The following is a 22,971-nucleotide window of genomic DNA, read 5'->3' on the forward strand; positions in this document are numbered from 1 at the left end:
CACTGTTTATTTTTTTTTAAAGAGGTGTTAATTTGAACATACTGAGAAGAGATACCTGGAATTTTTTGTAAGCAATTCATGGAAAGGACAACAGGATGCATTTTCTTTTCAGAACCACTACTTAGAAATCATATGTCTTAAGGTATACAGACAGTACATATTCAGAACGAATTTCTGAATAATTTCTGAAGAAGGGTCTAGGCCCGAAACGTCAGCCTTCCTGCTCCTCTGATGCTGCTTGGCCTGCTGTGTTCATCCAGCTCTACACCTTGTTATCTCATATTCAGAACTGCTGGATTTACTGGAAATGACATGCCTGAGTTTATGGCTTTGATTTGAATGTTATTTGCTATTTAGTTGGGGTAGATTCTACTGAGAGAGAGATAAGCTACCTGGGTAATTCTCTACCTTTCTGGGAAAACTCTTGTGGAGAGTCTAGTATGAGACCTGAAAAATTGATGTTTTCCTGAAAAGCCTAAAGCCTCTGGATTTTCAGCAATTCCTGGACAAACTGTGACACCCAGCTATGCAAGCTACCTGAAGCAGTCTGAACATTTCATTCTTTTATCCCTTTTCCATCAAGAACTAACAATTATTGGCCAAAGTGTTCCCCTCCCACTCCACAAAATTAATTCCTGTAGATAAAGTTCAATTTTTTCCCTTTAATTGGTACATGTATGTTGTGTTTTTTAGGAAGTTAAGTATTTATACTTTTCCAGTTCACAATATGTTGATCAACTTTACTGAAGGAGTTCTTTTTCCCAATAATAAATCAGTTATTCTAATTTAACTACGTCAGTTACTAGGTAAAGAATTTAAACTTATATGGTGACCAGTGGAGTGATGGGAATATAGAGTGACAGTGACTCATGAGTGGCTTTCCTATACCGGTTGTAACATTCAAAGCATAATGTTAACCTTTGAATAGGGAATGATGTAGGGACATTGGAAAGATTCTGAAACACAGAAAATAATGAAGCAATAAAGGGAATGATGTTTTTAAAGCTAATTAATGTTTCCTTTCCTTTAACAGGCTGTTCTTGTGCCATCCAATGTGGATGGGATACAAAGTATCCTTTTTATTACTAATAATCAAGATAAACCATTAATACTAAATATTGTTGGTGACAATTTTATTCCTTTACTTCCTTAGCGGAGAATATTACATAGTGATATGTCTACTGAGTTGGTAATGTCATAACTTGATTATTGATTTATCAGTTTAATATGATCCCAGGTGATTTATTACACATTGTTGTATCAGTGCACCTCCTTTCTTTAAAAAAAAGTAATTCTATATTTTTGCCTTTTTTAATTCCCGTATATGAATATTTCAAATGAAATTTTTTCGTACATTGTCTCAATGTAGGTATTAACTTTTAAAAGGAAGAATAGAAGGACTGTATAACAAATAAACTTAATAGAAATGAAGATTGAAATCAGGAACAAAAGAGAAGCAGGGGTGGTAAGCCAAGAAAGATCAAATTAAATAAAGAGAAAGTAAATAGAGAAAGAGAAGACTAAGAATAACGTGGAAAAAGAAATATCAGTACAAGGGCGCAAGTGCATGACCTTAAAAAAAAAACCCAAGGGACAGATTCACTCATACAGTATCAATAATTTATAAAGTCCTGTCCTTGATATCAAAGGCTTAGAAGCCTTATGTCGATATTGTATTGTTCTGTACGCAACTATAATGTAGATGTTAACATGTTGATTGAATGCTACAACATAAGACAGGAACTGTAGTATTCATTTACCGATTATTGCCCAAGAGTAATTTGTATGTTAATTCACCTTAAATTTTAAGATTTAAAATCTGCTGCTAAATTTGTGCTTGTAGTGGAAAAAGATGCCACCTTCCAGAGGTTATTGGACGATGACTTTTGCACAAAACTGTTCCCATGTATTATTATAACTGTAAGTGCCCTGATATCTTTTTCCTGTTGTCTTTTTTCACAATCAACTTGGCAGTTATTGTTTCAGCATTCTTTAATTCATGTATTTGAGTTTCATTAAGGATGCTGTTTAGCCCGTTCTGTTCTTGAAACTGTACTAAATGTACATTTTAACCTCTGCAGACCAGACCATTCCAAGGAAATAGCAGAATCAATTATTACAAATGAGCTGTTGTTAATTACAATTGTGAGTCACTTAAGGGGCTAAGAAAGCTTGGGAAGATTGAGAAAGGACTCATCTATTTTCCTCAAATGAGTCCTTTCTGCGTGAGGAAAGAAAGAGACAGGAGGAATTGCAATCTACTGAATGGAAAGTAGAAGTTTGCATATAAGGAAATTGTCTTAGGCATCTTCTGCAACTCCTAACTGGGTATAGCTGTGCTGGTGTTTAGCAGAATCAGTTATTTGAGGTTCTTTTTGGAATCAGCTTGGTCTGACTCTATTTTCTCATTCCTAGGAAAACAGAAATGAAGAGAATGTTAAGAGGCTGCCTCAGATTCACATATTTAATCAACGAAAAATGTCTTTGTGTGTGGCAAACTTAAAAATAAGTTGGTGCAGATATTCTGATGGCCAGGTAGTTGTCGGAACAGTGCAGACTGAGCTGCACATTGGGATGGCGTAAAATTCTTGACACAGCAGACTCTGTGATAATTGCCCAGCACATTGAAACTTCCAGTAGGCGTTCCTCCATGTGTAGAATTGACAAAATCATAAGTTTCGGAAGGATGCAACTCAATTAAGCTTTGTTACCCAGGATAAGTTGGAAAACCTATTCTCATTCCTAACACCACTACACCCTACCCAATCCCCCAGATGAAATGCCCCCCCAGACCCCCTCATTGAACTGATCCCCTGAATCTGACCATCCCCTCTCCCATTAGATGCCAGACCTGACATTCCCCACCTGGAAAAACCTGATAGCCCCCATCTCCAGAGCGCCACACACACATTCCTCACCAACTCAACCTGACTTGACATCCTTATTGGCCTGACCACAGTCCCAACACCTCCCTTCTCCAATGCAATCCTGGCCTGACACTACCTGACCTGACACAGCACCTGACCTACTCCTCTAAACTCTCATTCACTTGACTGGCACCTTACCCCCTCACCCAGCTGGTACTCCAGCCACCTGGCAACTTACCTACCTGGCACCTGCCTCCTGACCCACTTGGCCCAGCTGCTTCACTCACCTGGCATTCTAGTCCCCTCACCTGGTTCCCTGACCAGCTGGCACACTATCCCCCCTCACCCACCTGGCACCCCACTTCCCTCACTCCATCTTACACTCCAGATCCTTCATTTGCCTTATATTGTTACCATTTAAAGGGGGCGCTGTCAAAATGCTGGCTGTGCTTTAGGATATGTATATCACAAAACATGGCACATGTTTTAAGAAAGGATGTAAATGCATTGGACGCAGTTTACTGGACTAATACCTGGATTGGAGAGGTTGTCTTGTGAGGAAAAGTTGGACAGGCTGGGATTATATCCACTGGAATTTAGAAGAGTAAGAGGCAACTTGATTGAAACATATAAACATATAAAATCGTGAAGAGTCATGACAGGATAGATGTGGAGAAGATATTTCCTCATATGACAGAGGAATCACTGTTTAAAAATCAGGGGTTGGCCATTTAAAACAGAGAAGTGATTAATGCTGTTTTTTGTGACATTGTAAGTATTTGCAGTCTCTCTCAGAAAAGATGATGGAAGCAGATTCCTTGAATATTTCTAATGCAGAGGTGGATAGATGCATGTTAAACAAGGGGTGAAAGCTTATCAAGAGTTGGTGTGAATATGGATTTGAAGCTACAATCAGATCAGCCACAATCTTATTGAATGGTGGAGCAGGCTCAAGGGGTGGAATGGCCTACTGCTGTTACGGATTAATATATTTGTAAGTCAAAATGATTATGTCTGTATGACAGTTGCTCAACAATACATGACTGTACACTGGCCATGAGCTCAAAAGAACCTTCTGACTTTAGTCTCCAATTCTTTTATCATCACTCATTCCTTCAAGAACCTTCTGGTCTCTAAAGGTTTACTACTCTGTTGACAGAACTCTTAGGTTTGCAAAGGGCAAGATGGGGTCCAGTCAGTGAAAACAGCAATACATGACTGATGACTCAAAGCAATCTTATTGCTTCAATTTGTTCTTTTTAACAGAAGACAATCACATCACAGCCTGATTCCACAAGGAATCTCAGATAAATATTTTACCAAACATCTGTACATTTATACATGTCACAGTGGATACAAGTGGCCAGATTACAAAAGATGAAGAGCATGGTACTTGAATGAAGAGCTTGTTCTAGGCCAGATATCATGGCTGTACCATGCTGTAACACCAGGAGTTTTAGACACATTCCAGAAGGTTTACTTACCATCGGTGGGTATTATCCAAATGAAGCAGTTGTGATCAAGCATGATTGATTGTTTGTAGGAGAGTCTTACATGTACTGAGTAGCAACTCGAGACATTGGTGACGCATCACTTTACGGCACAGGTACAGTGAAAGTGATTTTCAGCACTGCTGTTGAAGCCCAGGGATCCAAGTGTATGATCTGATCTCAAAATGCCAGGAGATTGGATAATGATGCTTGAAATAGAAATGTAGATATTGTAGCCCTGTGCAAAGTTAGACCAGTGTTGAGACAATGTTCTTGAAGATTGAACATTGAGGGTCAGGCTGTTGAATATCTGTACACCTCACACCGGACTCCTCTAGCCTTTGATCCAGCTTCTGAAGTATCCGACGATTCTTTGGGATGCACTTATGACAATGCATTTGCATGAAGTCTTGGTGACTTGTCTGCCTTTAAATATCCTAGTTTGTCAAATACTCTGCCTATGTGATAGAGACTGTTACAATGTTTTTTCTCCCATTAGCACCTTGCTTATCAGTTATCTTTGGAGTATTTAGCATGTCCTCCACCATGGAGACTAATGCAAAATTTCCCTGCCATTTCCCTGTTCCCCATTATCAGCTCCCCATTGCATTTTGCAAGGATTCCACGCTTATTTTAGCTGCTACTCTTTTTATATGCCTGTAGAAGTTCTTGATGTTTGATTTCATCATTCTAGCTAGCTTACTTTCATAATTAGATTTCTCATTCTTTATTAGCTTTTTAGTCATGCGCTACTGTTTCTCCCAAAAAAAATTCCCAATCCTCTGGCCAATCACTAGTTTTATAACTTTGTATACCTTAGTTTTGACTGGATATGCTGCTTGACCATCTTTGTTAATCACATGTGGTTCATCCTTCTCACCCTGTCCTTTATTTTGACCAGAATAATTTTTTGCTGAGCATATTAAAATATCTGCTTAAACATCTGCCATTATTCATCCAATGACTTTCCTTTTGGCCTATTTTCCTAGCCTGCTTTAGATTCTCTTTCTTCCTACCACAGTAATTGTCCTTACTTAATTTGAAGACTTAGGATTGTAATCCAAGTAACTCTGTCAAACTGAATTTTAAATTCTGTTATGTTGTGACCATTACTCTTAGAGGATCCTTAACTAAGAGATCCTTTTTCAGACTACCTCATTGTATGTTACTAGATCTAAACTATCTTGTTACATAGGATAACCTATTGCTCTAAGAAGCAATTGCTGATACAGTCTAGAAATTTGTCCTCCATGTTATCCTTGCCCATCTGATTTTTCCTTTCAGTATGCAGATTAAAATCACCCAAGACCATTGTAGTGCCCGTTTTTTACATGCATCTGTTATTTCCTTGTTATTTTTGTTTTTGTTTGTGCTAAACCATATAGCAGTATTGTGAGTTTGGTATCCCTGGCTGAGGGAAAATTGCAAAAAGAGAAGGCAATGCAGGGCAAGAATGCTGTGAGCATCCAGGTACCCTCAAGTGAACAAACTGGATATGCAGCTTGGTCCAGTCCATGAACTAGGGACATGCTCCTGAATTTTCCTTGCAGCAGCATATGTGCAGAAGCATCTGCAATGGATTAGAGATGTACCATGAGAATTCTTACAGCTGGTACATGTAAGGTATCAATTCCTGTGGACGTCAAGTGCCTGTAGCCAGTGCCCAGAGAGTATGCCAAAGATCTTGATGCCTGTCTTCAATGTGAAGGTCATTTCAAGCAAACAGCAAGCTGAAGTTGCTAGTTACCTGCTCTGACTTTCATGCCGAGAATTCTCGATGTCTAGATTATTCAGTGAGACAGGTACACTAGATGCTCAATATTAATGAGGCAAGTTGTACAATTAATAAGGCTTTTAACAAGCAATAATCCTGCTAATTGGCAACTCACCACTGCCAGTTTGTGAATACATAAAAGATGCAGTGGGTTTCTCTGAACACAGGCTAGATCTCGCCAGACTTCTTGTGCGATTCTGCCATGACTCCTGCCATAACTCATGTCATTCAGGGTCCTATAAGATACTGTCCCAAGAACTTGAGTTTCTTTTTGAAATCACCTTGTTAGCCTTTATTTCAGAAATTGTGATCTATACTTCGAGATCTCTTTGTTCTTTTTTGTATACTCTTAATATGTAAGCAGTGTGTGGCCTCCTAATACCTGTCACTAAAATGTAATGACTTCAATCTTAGGCTTCTTGGTGTCACACTGGGTCAAATGCTGCTTTGAAAGTAAGGGCAATCATTGCCTCATGAATTCATTTATTAGTAAGTATTTGATTAAGGCGACAATGTGGTGTTAACTGAGTGATTCTGCTGAAATGTAAATTAAGCATTAATGAACAAGTAATTGGTGAGTGCTGATGATTGAAAGTAAACTGATGAAGTGATAATCGTTAAGGTTAGACTTGTTCTGATTTTTCCAGACAGTGCATTACACCCTTCTTGAAAAAGGATTTTAAAGATAAGCCCATTAATTACAGACCAGTTACTTTAACTTTGCTGGTGGGGAACTTATAAAAACAATTATTTGGGATAGAGTTAGTAGTCACATGATAAAATGTGAGTTGTTTTGGGAGAGTCAGCATGGATTTGTTAAGGGAAAATCACATTGAATTAATTTTCTGGAGTTTTCTCAAGAGTTAAGAGGGTGTTGGTAAGGGCAAGGCTGTTGATAGGTTGTGCATGGATTTCCAAATGGCGTTTGATACAGTGCCACACAACAGGCATGTGAGGAAAGTTGTAATTCATGGGATAATGCAGTAACAATGTAGATGCAAAATTGGCCGTGGAATTGGAAATAGGGAGTGATGGTTAAAGGATATTTTTCAGGTGGGACAGAGTTTGTAGTGGAGTTCCTCAGAGGTCAGTATCTAGACTCTCACTTTTCCTGATTATATACAAACGATCTGGATCTATGCAGGGGACAATTTCACAGCTGGCAGTTGATACAACACTTGTAAGAGTCATAAAATGAAAGGAGAACACTATAGAATTTCAGATAGACATTGGCAAATTGTAGAGTGGGTGTAGAGTGGGCAGTAGGTAACAGATGAAGTTCATGCCATGGCACGGTCCCACCAGTGGTGGGACGGCATAGTAGCTCAGTGATTAGCACTGCAGTCTCACAGCGCCAGGGTCTTGGGTTTGATTCCTCAGGCGACTGTCTGTGTGGAATTTGCACATTTTCCCTGTGTCTGCGTGGGTTTCATCGAGATGCTCAGATTTCCTCCCACAGTCCGAAGCTGTGCAGGTTGGATGGTTTGGCCATTTTAAATTGCCCATAGTGTCCAGAGGTGTGCAGGTGGTGGGGGGAGGGTAGCCATGGGAAATGCAGGGCTAAAGGGATAGGATGGGTCTTGGATGGATGCTCTTTGGAGGGTCGGTGTGGATTCAATGGGCTGAATGGCCTGCTTCCACAGTGTAGGGATTCTGTGATTCATTGTGGAGAAGTGTGAGGTGATGTACTTTGATACAAAGAACATCGAGAGACAGTATAAAATAGTACTATTCTAAAGGGGTGTGCAGGGCCATAAAAACCTGGATGTAAACATGCAAAAGTCATTAATGGTGGCAGAACAGGTGGAGTGCTGTTAATAAAACACAAGCTTTTTAGCAGGGACAAAAAGTACAAGAGCAGGGAGATTATGCTGTACCTATATAGAACACTGATTGGATCTCAGTTGGAGCATCGCTTACTGTTCTGAGTGCACCATTTTAGAAAGAATGTTAAATGCATTGGTGAAAGTGCAGAAGAGGTTTATGAGAATGGTTCTGGGGATAGGAAACTTCAGTTATGAGGAATAATTAGAGAAATTGGTTCTGCTTTCCTCAGAGGAGAAAGCTCAGGGGATGTTTGCTAGAAGTTCGCAAAACCATGACGGTTTGAACAGAGCATTTAAGGAGAAACTATTTGCACTTGTAAAGGATCAAGAACCAGAGGGCATGGTTTTAAATTGTTCTGCAAAAGAAGCAAATGCAAGGTGAGGGAAAAAAACTTTCACATGATAAGTGGTCCATGTTTGGAATGTCCTGTCAAATCATGGTAGAGGCAGGGTCCGTCAAAGCACTTGAGGGCATTTAAACATTAATAATGTACAGGCTTTTTGGGAAAAGGCAGGAGTTTGGCACAGTCAAAATGCTCAGATGGGCTGAATGGCCTTCTTCTGCACCGTAACAATTCTGTAGTTCTGTGACGTAGTGTGATGATTTGGAATGCAAAGTTGTTAAATTCACAATGGCATTTTTTTTCTCTGAAGTGCATGGGAACTCATTATTGGGTTGTGTTACATGTGAGTTACTGTCTCTTCATGCTGACACTAAAGACCGAAAATAGGACAAGATTTAATTGCTCAGCATTCAGAGCCATTATATTAATGAAAACAAGGAAAACAAAAAGGATACTGTAGTGTTTCACAATCAATTCATCAGAAAGGATAACGATAAGAAATTCATTTGCAAAGTGTTAGCCAAATTCATCAATCAGATGTATTTACATGTTTTTGTTTTTTCAACATCTGTTATCTCTACTGATTTTCAGGGAAAAGGAGTACCAGATCTAAGCACCAGACTGATGGTCCGGAAACTATGGGACATTCTACACATTCCAGCTTTTGCCCTTATGGATGCTGATCCACATGGTAATTACAGTCTCAGAGTAAGAAGCCAGACTTAACATTTTTCCAAGTCTTTACTCTAGCTATCTCTCCTGCTCTCCTAAGGATTTTGAGCCATGACAGATTGGCTGGGCCAGGATTTCCCAAGTAGTATCCAGGTATAGGACTGAGGGGAAGGCTTTGTGGGTTAGATTGTTGGCAGAGGGAATGTTCACTAAGGGCATTGATCACAAATTTTGGCACAGTATATCCCAAGGAGTTTTGCCTACATGCTGTATCTTAAGCTTACCAAGAATTCCTGAAAAGGTTTTTTTCCCTCTATTGATTTGTGGGACGTGGGCATCACTGGCTGGCCAGCATTTCTTACCCATCTCTAGTTGCCCTTGAGAAGGTGGTGGTGAGCTGCCTTCTTGAACCGCTGCAGTCCACCTGCTGTGGGTTGACCCACAATGCAATGACAGGGGGAGTTCCATGATTTTAACCCAGCGATAGTGAAGGAACGGCAATATATTTCCAATTCAGGATGGTGAAGTGGCTTGAAGGGGATCTTGAAGGTAGTGGTGTTCCCATATGTTTGCTGCCCTTGTCTTTCTAGATGGAAGTGGTCGTGGGTTTGGAAGGTGCTTTCTTAGGATCTTTGGTGAATTTCTGCAGGGCATCTTGTAGATAGGACACACTGCTGCTGCTGGGCGTCAGTGATGGAGTGGATGCTTGTGGATGTAGATGTAGTGCCAGTCAAGTGAGTTGCTTTGTCCTGGATGGTATCAAGCTTCTTGAGTGTTGTTGGGGCTGCACTCATCCAGGCAAGTGGGGAGTATTCCATCACACATCTGACTTGTGCCTTGTAGGAAGTGGACAGGCTTTGAGGAGTCAGGAGGTGAGTTACTCGCCGCAGTATTCCTAACTTCTGACCTGCTCTTGTAGCCACTGTGTTTATGTGGTGAGTCCAGTTGAGTTTCTGGTCAATGATAACCCCCAGTTTGATAGTGGGGCATTCAGTGATGGTAACATCATTGAATGTCAAGGGGTGGTAGTTAGATTTTCTCTTATTGGTGATGGTCATAGCCTGGCATTTGTGTGACGCAAATGCCACTTGCCACTTGTCAGCCCAAGCCTCGATATTGTCCAGATCTTGTTGCATGTGAACACGGACTGCTTCAGTATCTGAGGAGTCGCGAATGGTGCTGAACATTGTGCAGTCATCGGTGAACACCTCCACTTCTGACGTTATGGTGGAAAGAAGGGCATTGATGAAGCAGCTGAAGATGGTTGGGCCAAGAACACTACCCTGAGGAACTCCTGTGAAGATGTCCTGGAGCAGAGATGATTGACCTCCAACAACCACCACCATCTTCCTATATATCAGGTGTGACTCCAACCACTGGAGTGTTTGCCCCCTAATACCCATTGATTCCAGTTTTACTGGGGCTCCTTGATGCCACATTCGGTCAAATGCAGCCTTGATGTCAACGGCTGTCTCTCTCATCTCACTTCTGGAATTCAGCTCTTTTATCTGTGCTTGAACCAAGGCTGAAATGAGGTCAGGAGCTGAGTGGCCCTAGCGGAACCCAAACTGAGCATCACTGAGCAGGTGCTTTACTGATGATTGAGAGTAGAGTGATGGGGCGGTAATTGGCTGGGTTGGATTTGTCCTGCTTTTTGTGTACGGGACATACTTGGACAATTTTCCACATTGTCGGGTAGATACTGGTGTTGTAACTGTACTGGAACAGCTTGGCTGGGGAGCCACAAGTTCTGGAATACAAGTCTTCAGTACTATTGCTGGAATGTTGTCAGGTCTCGTAGCCTTTGCAGTATCCAGTGTCTCCAGCTGTTTCTTGATATCACATGGAGTGAATCAAATTGGCTGAAGACTGGTATCTGTAATGCTGGGGACTACTGGAAGAGGCAGAGATGGATCATCCATATGGCACTTCTGGCTGAAGATTGCTTTTGCACTGATGTGCTGGGCTCTTCCATCATTGAGGATGGGAATATTTAAAATTGTACACCTAGAATTCATTTTGTGCCTTTGTCATCCTCAGTGCTTCCTTCCAAGTGTTGTTCAACATGGAGGAGTACCAGTTCTTCAGCTGACGGAAGTAATCAGCCGGAGCTTTCCTTGCCCATGTTTAACCTGAAGCCATGAGACTTCATGGGGTCCGGAGTCAATGTTGAGGACTCCCAGAGCAACTCCCTCCAGACTGTATACCACTGTGCCACCGCCTCTGCTGGGTCTGACCTGCCGATCGAACAGGACATATCCAGGGATGGTGATAGTGGTGTCTGGGACATTGTTTGTAAGATATGATTCTGTGAGTATGACTGTGTCAGGCTGTTGCTTGACTAGTCTGTGAGACAGCTCTCCTAATTTTGGCACTAGCCCCCAAATGTTAGTGAGGAGGACTTTGCAGGGTCAACAGGGGTGTTTCCGCTGTTGTCTTTCTGTAATGTGTTAAACCTTAACCAGCTTGAGGGTCATTTTCTGCCACTTTTTTTAAAATTGCTACAACCTAGTTAAGAGGGAGTGAACTGATTCCTTTCATTGTCCCATTCCATGAGGTGCAACAAAGTTTGGGTTTTGACAGGAGGGTGGTATTGCTGATTATTAGATTGTATATGTCTCAGGATGGGAACAGTGAGTCAGGTTTCTTAAAGTAACAAATAAAGAACCAATTTATAACGAAAAGAATTTACTCCAGCAAAGACTATTAACAAAACTACTAGAATGTGCATTTACATTCAACTACAATTCTTGAAAATTAACACACAAAACCACCACTAAACATAAGAACATAAGAACTAGGAGTAGGAGTAGGCCGTCTGGCCCTTCGAGCCTGCTCCGCCATTCAATAAGATCATGGCTGATCCTTTCGTGGACTCAGATCCACTTACCCGCGTTCTCACCGTATCCCTTAATTCCTTTATTGTTCAAAAAAAATCTACCTTTTTTTTAGAAACATTTACTGAAGTAGCATCAACTACTTCACTGGGCAAGGAATTTCATAGATTAACAACCCTCTGGGTGAAGAAATTCATTCTCAGTTCAGTCCTAAATCTGCTCCCTCTAATCTTGAGGCTATGCCCTCTTGTCCTAGCTTCACCTGCCAGTGGAAACATCCTCTCTACTTCTATCTTATCTATTCCCTTCATAATTTTATATGTTTCTATAAGATCCCCCCTCAATCTTCTGAATTCCAATGAATATAATCCCAATCTACTCAGTCTCTCCTCATAAGCCAACCCCCTCAACTCCAGAATCAACCTAGTGAACCTCCTTTGCACCCCCTCCAGTGCCAGTACATCCTTTCTCAAGTAAGGAGACCAAAACTGCACACAGTACTGCAGGTGTGGCCTCACCAGCACCTTGTACAGCTGCAACATAACCTCTCTGCTTTTAATTTCAATCCCTTTAGCAATGAAGGACAAAATTCCATTTGCCTTCCTAATCACTTGTTGTACCTGCAGATCTACCTTCTGTGATTCATGCACAAGGACACCCAGGTCCCTCTGCATTAGCAGCATGCTGCAACTTTTTACCATTCAAGTAATAATCCTTTTTACTATACTCCTACCAAAATGTATGACTTCACATTTATTTACATTGTATTCCATCTGCCAGACCTTTGTCCACTCACTCAATGTATCTACGTACCTCTGCAAAGTTTCACAGTCCTCTGCACACTTTGCTTTGCCACTCATCTTAGTGTCATCTGCAAACTTTGACACCCTACACGTGGTCCCCAACTCCAAATCATCTATATAAATTGTAAATAATTGCGCTCCCAACATTGATCCCTGAGGCACACCACTAGTCACTGAATGCCAGCTAGAATAGCACTCATTTATCCCCACTCTTTGCTTCCTGTTAGTCAACCAATCCTCTATCCATGCTAATACTTTACCCTTAATGCCATGCATCCTTATCTTATGCAGTAGCCTCTTGTGCGGCACCTTGTCGAAGGCCTTTTGGAAATCTAGGTACACCACATCCACTGGGTCCCCATTGTCCACCTCGCTCGTAATGTCTTCATAGAATTCCAAAAGATTTGTCAAGCATGACCTGCCCTTCATGAACCCATGCTGCGTCTGCCCAACGGGATAGTTCCTATCAAGATGCCTTGCTATTTCTTCCTTGATAATAGACTCAAGCATCTTCCCCACTACAGAGGTTAAGCTAACCGGTCTATAATTCCCCATCTTTTGTCTACTTCCCTTTTTAAACAGTGGCATCACATTTGCTGTTTTCCAATCTGCTGGGACTGCCCCAGAGTCCAGCGAATTTTGGAAAATTACCGCCAGTGCACCTGCTATTTCTCCTGCCATCTCTTTTAGTACCCTGGGATGCATTCCGTCAGGGCCAGGAGACTTATCAATCCTTAGCTCCATTAGCTTGTCCAACACTACCTCTTCTGTAATTATGATTGTTTCCAGGTCCTCACCTACCTTCGTCTCTTTGTCAATTACTGGCATGTTATTAGTGTCCTCCACTGTGAAGACCGATACAAAATACCTGTTCAATGCCTCGGCCATTTCATCATATCCCGTAACTAAATTCCCCTTCTCATGCTCTAAAGGGCCAACGTTTACTTTAGCCACTCTTTTTCATTTTATATATTTATAGAAACTTTTCCTATCTGTCTTTATATTCTGTGCTAGTTTTTTCTCATGTTCTATCTTACTTTTCCTTATAGCTCTTTTTGTGGCTTTCTGTTGACCTTTAAAGTTTTCCCAATCTTCTAGTTTCATGCTGTTTTTGGCCACTTTGTATGCCTTCTCTTTCAATTTGATAGCCTCCCTTATTTCTTTAGACACCCATGGCAGATTACCCCTTTTCTTACAGTCCTTCCTTTTCATTGGAACATACTTTTGCTGAGCACTTTGAAAGATTGCTTTGAAAGTCCTCCACTGCTCGTCAACTGTCCCACCATAAAATCTTTGTTTCCAGTTTACTTTAGCCAAGTCCTCCCTCATTCTGTTGTAGTTCCCCTTGTTCAAGCACAGGACCCTGGTATTGGATTTTATCTTCACACTCTCCATCTGTATTCTAAATTCAACCATACTGTGATCACTCCTTCCAAGAGGATCCCAGCTATGAGGTCATTAATTATTCCTGTCTCATTACACAGGACCAGATCTAGGATAGCTTGCTCCCACGTTGGTTCCATTACATACTGTTCAAGAAAACTATCACGGATACACTCAACAAACTCCTCCTCAAGGCTACCCTGACTGAGCTGGTTCGACCAATCTACATGTAGGTTAAAATCCCCCATGATAATTGCCGTACCATTTTTACAGGCATTAGTTATTTCTTTGTTTATTGCCCGCCCCAATGTGATGTTATTATTTGGTGGCCTATAGACTACGCCTATCAGTGACTTTTTCCTCTTAGAATTTCTAATTTCCACGCAAATGGATTCAACCTCATTCTCCATAGAACCTATATCATCTCCCAGCACCGCCCTGATGGCGTCCTTGAATATCAGAGCTACACCACCTCCCTTACCTTCTTGTCTGTCCTTCCGAATAGTCTGGTATCCTTGGATATTTAACTCCCAGTCGTGACCATCCTGTAACCATGTCTCCGTAATGGCTACCAAATCATATTCATTCGTGATGATTTGTGCCATTAACTCATCAACCTTGTTACGAATGCTACGAGCATTCAGGTAAAGTGCCTTTATGCTAGCTTTCTTACCCTCATGATTTCCAACATCTCTAATAATATCTCCTGAGTTATCCTTCCTTTTCGCTTCTTTCATAGTCTGCCTTGAACTTAAACCCTCCTGCACACATGCTAACCTGCTGCTTACCTTTTTATTTACCATCATACTCGCTGTCGTTTTCCCTTTCTCTTCCCCCCAGCTCACTAGTTTAAAGTCCTAGTGACCACCCTATTTATCCTTTTCGCAAGAACACTGGTTCCAGATCGGTTCAGGTGGAGACCATCCCATCGGTACAGATCCCTCCGGTTCCAAAACTGATGCCAATGCCCCATGAAATGGAACCCCTCTTTCCCACACCACTCCCTTAGCCACGTGTTTACTTCCCTAATTTTCTTATCCCTAAGCCAATTTGCACGTGGCTCGGGCAGTAATCCGGAGATTATGACCCTCGAGGACCTGTTCCTTAATTTCGTTCCTAGTTAAACCTGGGTTAAAAATAGAAAATTCTACTGAGTATTACTTTGAAGTATTTTGGCAAAGTAACAGTTAAAATCAGAGAAAAATACTTATTCACAGATCTTCCAAAATCCTGCTCTGCAGTCAGTCCTGTTCGGCAATGAGTATCTTCATGGATCAATTATGGCGTATTGAATCCCTTTTTTCTGAAGACAGTGGTGTAGATTCAGACCTCGCCTTTAAGAACCTTACACCTTTGGTGAAGAAGACCCAGTGATGTTTTAACTGCGAGGGGATTCAGAGAAAAACAATAGGATAAGGACTTTTGCCCTGTGGCAGGCTCTCTCTGATTGCCTATGTTTAAAAACAATGTATTTTGCCCTCGCAAGCCAGGTCACATGACTTCTGTCTAAAAATGTTGCAGACTTGGTTAATCCAATCAGCTTCAGTTTGTCTTCTGTGAACACATAATTTTTGCTGCAGTAGCCAGTGTTCTTTACTTTGTAAAATGTTGTTTTCAAAATGGTTTAAGGTAGATTTATATGTCCAGCTGATGGTATTATAAGTTAATATTTGAACTAACATAGTCATAGAAATATACAACATAGAAACAGACCATTTGGTCCATTCGTCCATGCCAACCAGATATCCTATATAAATCTAATCCCATTTCCCAGCATTTGGTTCATATCCCCTTAAACTCTTCCTGTTCATATACCCATCCAGATGCTTTTTAAATGTTGTAATCATAGCAGCCTTCACCACTTCCTCTGGCAGCTCATTCCATGTATGCATCACCCTCTGCTTGAAAAAGTTGCCCCTTAGGTCCCTTTCATATCTTTCCCCTCTCTCCTTAAACCTATGCCCTCTAGTTTTGGACTCCCCCACAGCAGGGAAAAGACCTTGCCAATTTACCCTATCCGTGCCCCTCATAATTTTATAAACCTCTATAAGGTCACCCCTTGGCCTCTGACTCTCTAGGGAAAATAGCTCCAGTCTATTCCCTGCATCTCAAATCATCCAACCCTGGCAACATGGCTTGTAAATTTTTCCTGAACCCTTTCTAGTTTCACAACATCCTTCTAAGGGAGGGAGACCAGAATTGCACGCGATACACCAAAAGTGGCTGAACCAATGTCCTGTACAGCCGCAACATGATCTCCCAACTCCTGTACTCAATCCACTGACCAATAAAGGCAAACATACCAGACACCTTCTTCACTATCCTGTCTACCTGTAGCTCCACTTTCAAGGATCAATGAACCTGCACTCCAAGGTCTCTTTGTTCAGCAACAGTTCCTAAAACCTTACCATTAAGTGTTTCAGTCCTGCCCTGATTTGCCCTTCCAAATGCAACACCTCTCATTTATCTAAATTAAACTCCATCTGCCACTTCTCAGTCCACTGGCCCATCGGATCAAGATCCTGTTGCACTTTGAGGTAACCTTTGCTGTCCACTACACCTCCAATTTTAGTGTCATCTGCAAACTTGCTAATCATACCTCCCTAAAACAAGTAACATCTTCGTAACATTATTTTTAGTGCACTGCTAACAAAATTCTGGGTGTCAGTTGTTTCAGTGGCCCCTCACTTATTTAGTGATGTTGCCAAAAAGTTGCAGCAATTTGGAGGAGGCAATGGTCTAGTAATATGAACAGAATAATATTAATCCAGAAGCTCAGTTAATGTTCCAGGTTCAAATCCTGCCATGGCAGATGGGGAGTTTGAATTCAACAAAAACCTGGAATTAATAGTCTAATGATGACCATGAAACTACTGTTGATTGTCAAAAAAAAAGTGTCCTACCACCAATCAACCTAGTAAATTGTGGCAATCTGATACTGTGGCTATAATTTGAGTGATGGTGGGAGGAGGCCCTTAAATGCCTGCAGTTGTGGCAACATAAAGTCTTCAATTAGTCCATACATGCCAGGCCATCAAATGTCTCCCCCCTTGACGGAGCAGGGAATGTTTAAGCAGCAGAAACTGCCACTGGTATATGCCAGTATCCCCACAACCCGCTTGGCACCTAGGGGCAAAAGAAATTGTGGTCTGACATACATGCACAAATCAATGTGGCCTTTGAGCATATATTTCATAACTAGAAAAATGAAGTACAGGTGCTATGAATGTTGAAAATCTAAACAGAAACAGCTATTTTTGAAATACTCAGAGTCTGTGATGAGGAAAGGAGAGTTAGCAGGCTGTATTTTATACTTTTCCCCCATAGCAAGTTTGGAGTCAGGAAGGTTGGAATGGTTGCAGATGTGGACCCAGCCATCTTCCTGCCTCCACCCCGTTTAAGTGTTTCGAGGGGATGGCCCATGGGCATACTGCTTGTGGCCTCTGGACGTTACCCAATTATCAAAGGCAGGAGCAGGGTCTTTGAGATCAAACCACCTGTCCTTCCTGCCAACCCCCTCCACCCCTTCTCTACACCCTCTACCCATCAAAACCCTCCTGCTAACATTTGTGTCAGTCTCCGTCTCTCCATGATCCTAGGCTTCCAATGGATATTGTTCCAACAGCTGTCATCACCTTTGGTGCCATTGCTGAACAAAAGAGCTGCTAATCTCTGATTTATCACCAGCTCTCTGTAGACAGTACTTCCCATCCCTGTGGTCCTAATCTTGGGGAAAACCTGCCAGTGGCCTGTTAATTACTTGATTGGTTCATAATTTGGCTGGTCTCCTCCAGTGGAGGCACCACAGGTCCCTTGCCAGCTCTACGCAGTCGGCTGAACTGCACGCCTTCATGTCCATAAACTGTTTCAGATCTGTGACCTTTCGTCCATTCTGATGTGTTTTCTCTTCACCAGATGTCACCTACCCTGCTGAATAATATGTTTTATTCCTGCTTTGGTTGTATTCAGGCATTGAAATCATGTGTATCTACAAGTATGGTTCGAGGGTGAGTATGTTATTTGAAGTCTATCCATTGAATTATTAGAATGTCATGATACAATACTGAGTAAAGTATTCATCAGCACTGATGGTGTTATCTGCAAAGTGGAATTTGTGACTTGTTCCAATTTAAATTCATACAGTGCAGAAAAGACCCTTCGGCCCATTGAGTCTTCACTGACATAACTACCACTGAAAGTGCACTCATCCCAATTTTTTGCACTTGTCCCATATCCTTGAATGTTATGATAATGAGCTTCTGATTCGGTTGTGTGTCTCTGCACATTTCCAGACGTACTAATGATTTTTTTTCCCACAATCAGAACATACAAACATTTCTCTTTACATTATGTACAGAGAGCATCAAATTTTCTTTGTGCCCAATTTGTTTACTTATGGAGAAAGATATTCAGAAACATCACTGAATTGGTTTCATAGGATTTCATACCTGAACGGAAATACTTTGTTACCTTCCTTGGCTTCTTCGACGCCTCTGTCAGGGGTAGTATCTGTGAATGGGACTAATAATGGTAACTTCCTGTGTAGAGATACAGCAGTGCAGTCACAGGACAGGTCCCAAAGAGTCCCTGGACAGCAAGGCCGGCTGCCCTGGTCCCCACAGGTGTAAACATGAACAGGCTGCCTCTGTCTGCTAAGCAGCAAGGGGAACACCACATGGGAGTGCCTGTATTTACAGGGCACTGTATCTGTTAGAAGGCTGATTGGATTGTGGTGCCTAGAACATTTGGATAGATGAGAATTTTAAAATAATAAAGTTGATTTATGTAATTTAGGCATGCTTTATACATTATAAACATTTAACTGTTAGTTACTTTCTACACAGATGTCATCAAATTCTCACCAAAGCTGTGGAGACTGCAGTAGGTAGACCTTCTAAATGTCCAGATGTGTTGGGAATGATATTGGCTTGATTTCCATTCTGTAATGGCTAAACTTTCATCCTGTACCAATGATGTGTTCAGTCACCATTTACTCCGGGATCTCTCAGCTGAATTACTATTGAATCAGGTGGTCCCTTGCAACAATCTCATCCTGCATGAACTCCTTGTCACATTTCCTGGCATGCCTTGCAGCAAGACTGTATTCCCCACCTATGTTTCAGCCTCCTTGGCCTGGATTCCCCTTGCCCTTTTTATCCACTGCCTTTCTTTTCCTCCCCATCCTATTTTGCCTTATTCTTCCTCTTCCAAAAATGTGGGGCCTCCCTCATCCTCTTTCTCTTCAAGAACTGGTCCTTGGCTGCAGCAGTTAGCCCACATTGGGCCTGCAGAACAGTTTAGTGGATGAGTATTCAAGATCTCCACCAGAGCAGACAAGCCATTGGAATTTACATTTTATTAGGGCCATGACCTGGTTAGGGAAAGTCCTGGTGTAGTGTTGGCTCTTGTTATCACTGAGCTGAGGCTTTGTGGATCCCAAAGTAGAGTTTGAAGCTACCTTTACAGCTGGTAGATCTTAATGACCGGAGTCCATCCATGTAGTGAAAGCATGGGGTAAAATAGCTGAGGTAGTCTTGACTTGAAGAATATAGAATTATCTTGGAAACTTCCTGGAAAGCATTCACAGCTGTGCAGTAAATTGTTCCTGAGGATGCAAACCTTATGCACACTTATTGAATGGTACACCTCCCTGTTCACGAAGCTGACTGAGTTTTCTGTTGGTGCCTTGATGTGTCCAGTCCATAACACTCTAAGTTTGGTGGAATTTAACTTTGGAAATTAACCCAGTAGCCCTCTGCATTTGTGAGGCTACATCTGTTTAGAAGTTGATAAAGTCAGCTCTCTGTAGGACGGCATTTCAACAGTATGGATACCTGACTGGGATATCCCATAAAGGTCAGCAGCAGAACCTTGAAGAAGTCAGCGACCACATTGACTTTCAATGTAACGTGATGTGGAGGTGCCGGTGTTGGACCGGAGTGTATACGGTTAGAAGTCACATGACACCAGGTTATAGTCCAACAGGCTTATTTGAAATCACAAACTTTTGGAACACTGCCCCTTAAGGTGAAGTCACTTCAGCTGACGAAGGGGCTGCACTCCGAAAGCTTGTGATTTCAGATAAAGCTGTTGGACTATAATCTGGTGTTGTGTGACTTCTGACCTTTCAGTGTAACAGGCACAGCATGACAGTTGACCTAGGGACTAGGCCATCATTCACAAAGGAGGTTAGTCGCTTGCTCACAGGAAATCCAAATTCTTCTCCTGTACAGTTGTTTCACGTTTCTAGCAGGGCAGACTATTGCGGTGTAGATGTTCTGGCTATTGCCTGATTCTTCTCTTTGGCGCTAACCACTAAGTCTTTGGCTGTAGCCTAATTCCCGGGAACCTTTCTTCATAGCATTTTATCAGGACCATGACTTGGTCAGTGAATGTCCTGGTGTAGTGCTGGCTCTCATTATCACTGAGCTGAGACTTTGTATATGGATCCCCGAGTACCGTTTGAAGCTACCTTTTCAGAGGCAACTGCTGTTGTTCCTGAATGGGCTGCGCATGTGTATGTCCAGTAGCAGACTTTTTCTTGAATGACAGATGAGTGAAGCTTAGCTGAACAGACTGACGATGGCCCATTGATGGCAGATTTTTGCCCAGATTCTGTGCATTCAAAGACTTCACCCCTACCTCCAGCCTACTCCGGTACAAATTCAGGCCATTTCCCATGATTTTTCCAATTGAGTAAATGCAGAACTTCCTTTACTTTCAAATCCGATGTAACTTTCCTGCACTTGTGAGGGTCCTCCTGTTGTGTTCATGACCTTAATGAGCTGAATCAAACACAATTCCTTGAGATTCCATGCTGTCTGAATCTGCCATCAGCGTAATTGCATTCTTGACTTCAGACCGCATGCTTCTTGATCACAGGACACTCCATTTCTTGTGCTGGTCAATGGCATTGGGACTTGTGCATGTGGTGCTCCCCTGTCAGCTTTCAAAGGGGACAGTACGGTTCATTTCCTTTGTCTTGATACACCACTTGAGGGAAAACATTCCAGATTACAACAGTGATCTATAGGTAAGCAGCTCTAACTTCCTTATCCATTCTTTTTTCAATAACTCCTATTCATTCTGAAGATATTAAAAACATTTTTTTCAATATTCACCTTCTCAAAACTATGTTTCGAAAAGCCGTCTTGATATTTCCTTAATGTTCTCCATTGCCGTAGAAAATTCTCAGTTTTTCAAGCATCTCTTCAAAGCACACATCCTGGTATAATATTCCCACTTACATTCACCCAATCCCATTGAAAATCAATATCACTTCCACAGCTTTGGATTCAGTTTCTGTAAGTATAAAAGTATGAACCAAAATTCTAAATTGCTGGAAAAACCCAGCAGGTCTTATAGCATCTGTGGAGAGAAAGCAGAATTAATGTTTTGGGTCCAGTGACACTTCTTCAGAACATTTTGGGTCCCCGGACCTAAACGTTAACTCTGCTTTCTTTTCACAGATGCTGCCAGACCTGCTGAGTTTTTCTAGCAATTTCTGATTTTGTCTCTGATTTCCAGCATCTGCAGTTCTTTGGGGTTTTATTTTTAAATAAATGTATGGTGTCCACATGTTTTTATGACCATTTTTTCCTGTAGTTTTCGCTTTGTAATTTCATTATTTATACCTCAAGAACTCTCTTCACCTCCATTACATTAGAAACCATACTTTTATAGATTTTTATTTACTTTCTTGTTTTTCCAAAATGTGTTATTTCCTTTATTTATTTGCTTTTATGTCCACTTGGTTTAAAAAAAAGTGTGTACTCTTGTGCATATTCTCAAGACAAGCTGCTTTTTGTTCTGAAGAGGAGTCCTACTGGACTCAGAAGTGCTTCGAGAGGCTGGTCATGGCCCACATCAACTCCAGTTTGCCAGCCTGCCTCGCTCCCCTTCAATTTACTTACTGATGTAACATGTCTACAGTGCATGCCTTATCCCTAGCCCTGAACTCATGCCTGGAACATCTGGACAACAAGGACACCTACATCAGACTACAGCTCTGCCTTCAACACCATTATCCCTTCCAGACTGATCTCAAAACTCTGACCTTGGTCTCGGCTCGTCTTTCTGCAACTGGATCCACAGCTTTCTGACCCATAGATCGCAATCAGTGAAGATAGGTAACCGCACCTCCTCCACAATAACACTCAACACTGGAGCCCCCCCAAGTATGCGTCCTCAGTTCCCTACTGTATTCCTTGTATACCAATGACTGTGTTGCCAAATTCTGAACGAACGCCATCTACAAGTTCGCTGATGACACCACTGTAGTGGATTGGATATCTGACAAAGAAGAGTCAAAAGAAGTTCTGAGGAAGGGCCACTTGACCCAAAACGTTAACTCTGATTTCTCTCCACAGATGCTGCCAGACCTGCTCAGCTTATCCAGCAATTTCTGTTCTTGTCTTGGAAAAATTCATGTTTAATTCCAATGTCCATTCTTCTGCTATTTTCACCTGGTCCATTTCTGACTCTTCCCTTCCCTTCCTTGACTACACTGTTTCCATTTCTGGGTATGGGCTATCCACCAATATCTACTACAAACTCACTGACTCCCATTTATGTCAACTACACTTCCCAGATCCTGTTTCCTGCAAGGATTTCATTCCATTTTCTCAATTTCTCCATCTCCTCCACATCTGTCCTGATGATGCCACCTTCCACCATGGTTGATAGGATCCTCAACTGTATCTGACCCATCTCTTAGTTCTGCTTTCACCCCTTCCCTTCCCTTCCCTTGCCAAACAACAACAGCGTTTCCCATGTCCTCACTTTCCACCTCTCCATTCCACCACACGTTCAAAGAGTCACTTTCTATCATTTCTGCCACCTGCAAGATACCATAACCGACCACACATTTTCCCCTCTCCTCTACTGTCAGCATTCTGCAGGAACCCTTCCCTCTCTGATAACGTCGTCCGCTATTCCATTGCTCTGAACACTTCCTCACTGTATTATGGCACCAT

At 41.8% G+C, this 22,971-nt stretch overlaps 1 protein-coding gene across 4 annotated transcripts in view; it reads left to right on the top strand.

The window, feature by feature from the left end:
- spo11 (SPO11 initiator of meiotic double stranded breaks) overlaps positions 1 to 22,971 on the top strand; it is a 50,497-nt gene that overhangs the window by 17,366 nt on the left and 10,160 nt on the right. For 2 of the 4 annotated variants that reach the window (XM_048608489.1, XM_048608487.1), the window contains 4 exons: positions 1,034 to 1,070; positions 1,811 to 1,920; positions 8,893 to 8,992; positions 17,966 to 18,003. In XM_048608489.1, coding sequence (XP_048464446.1) covers positions 1,034 to 1,070; positions 1,811 to 1,920; positions 8,893 to 8,992; positions 17,966 to 18,003 — 285 coding nt within the window. Of the gene's footprint in view, positions 1 to 1,033; positions 1,071 to 1,810; positions 1,921 to 8,892; positions 9,010 to 17,965; positions 18,004 to 22,971 lie in introns of all 4 variants that reach the window. The other 2 variants (XM_048608488.1, XM_048608490.1) reach the window with 2 other exon arrangements.

The sequence above is a fragment of the Rhincodon typus genome, chromosome 19 (genome assembly GCF_021869965.1).
Source record: "Rhincodon typus isolate 14 chromosome 19, sRhiTyp1.1, whole genome shotgun sequence".
NCBI lineage: Eukaryota > Metazoa > Chordata > Chondrichthyes > Orectolobiformes > Rhincodontidae > Rhincodon > Rhincodon typus.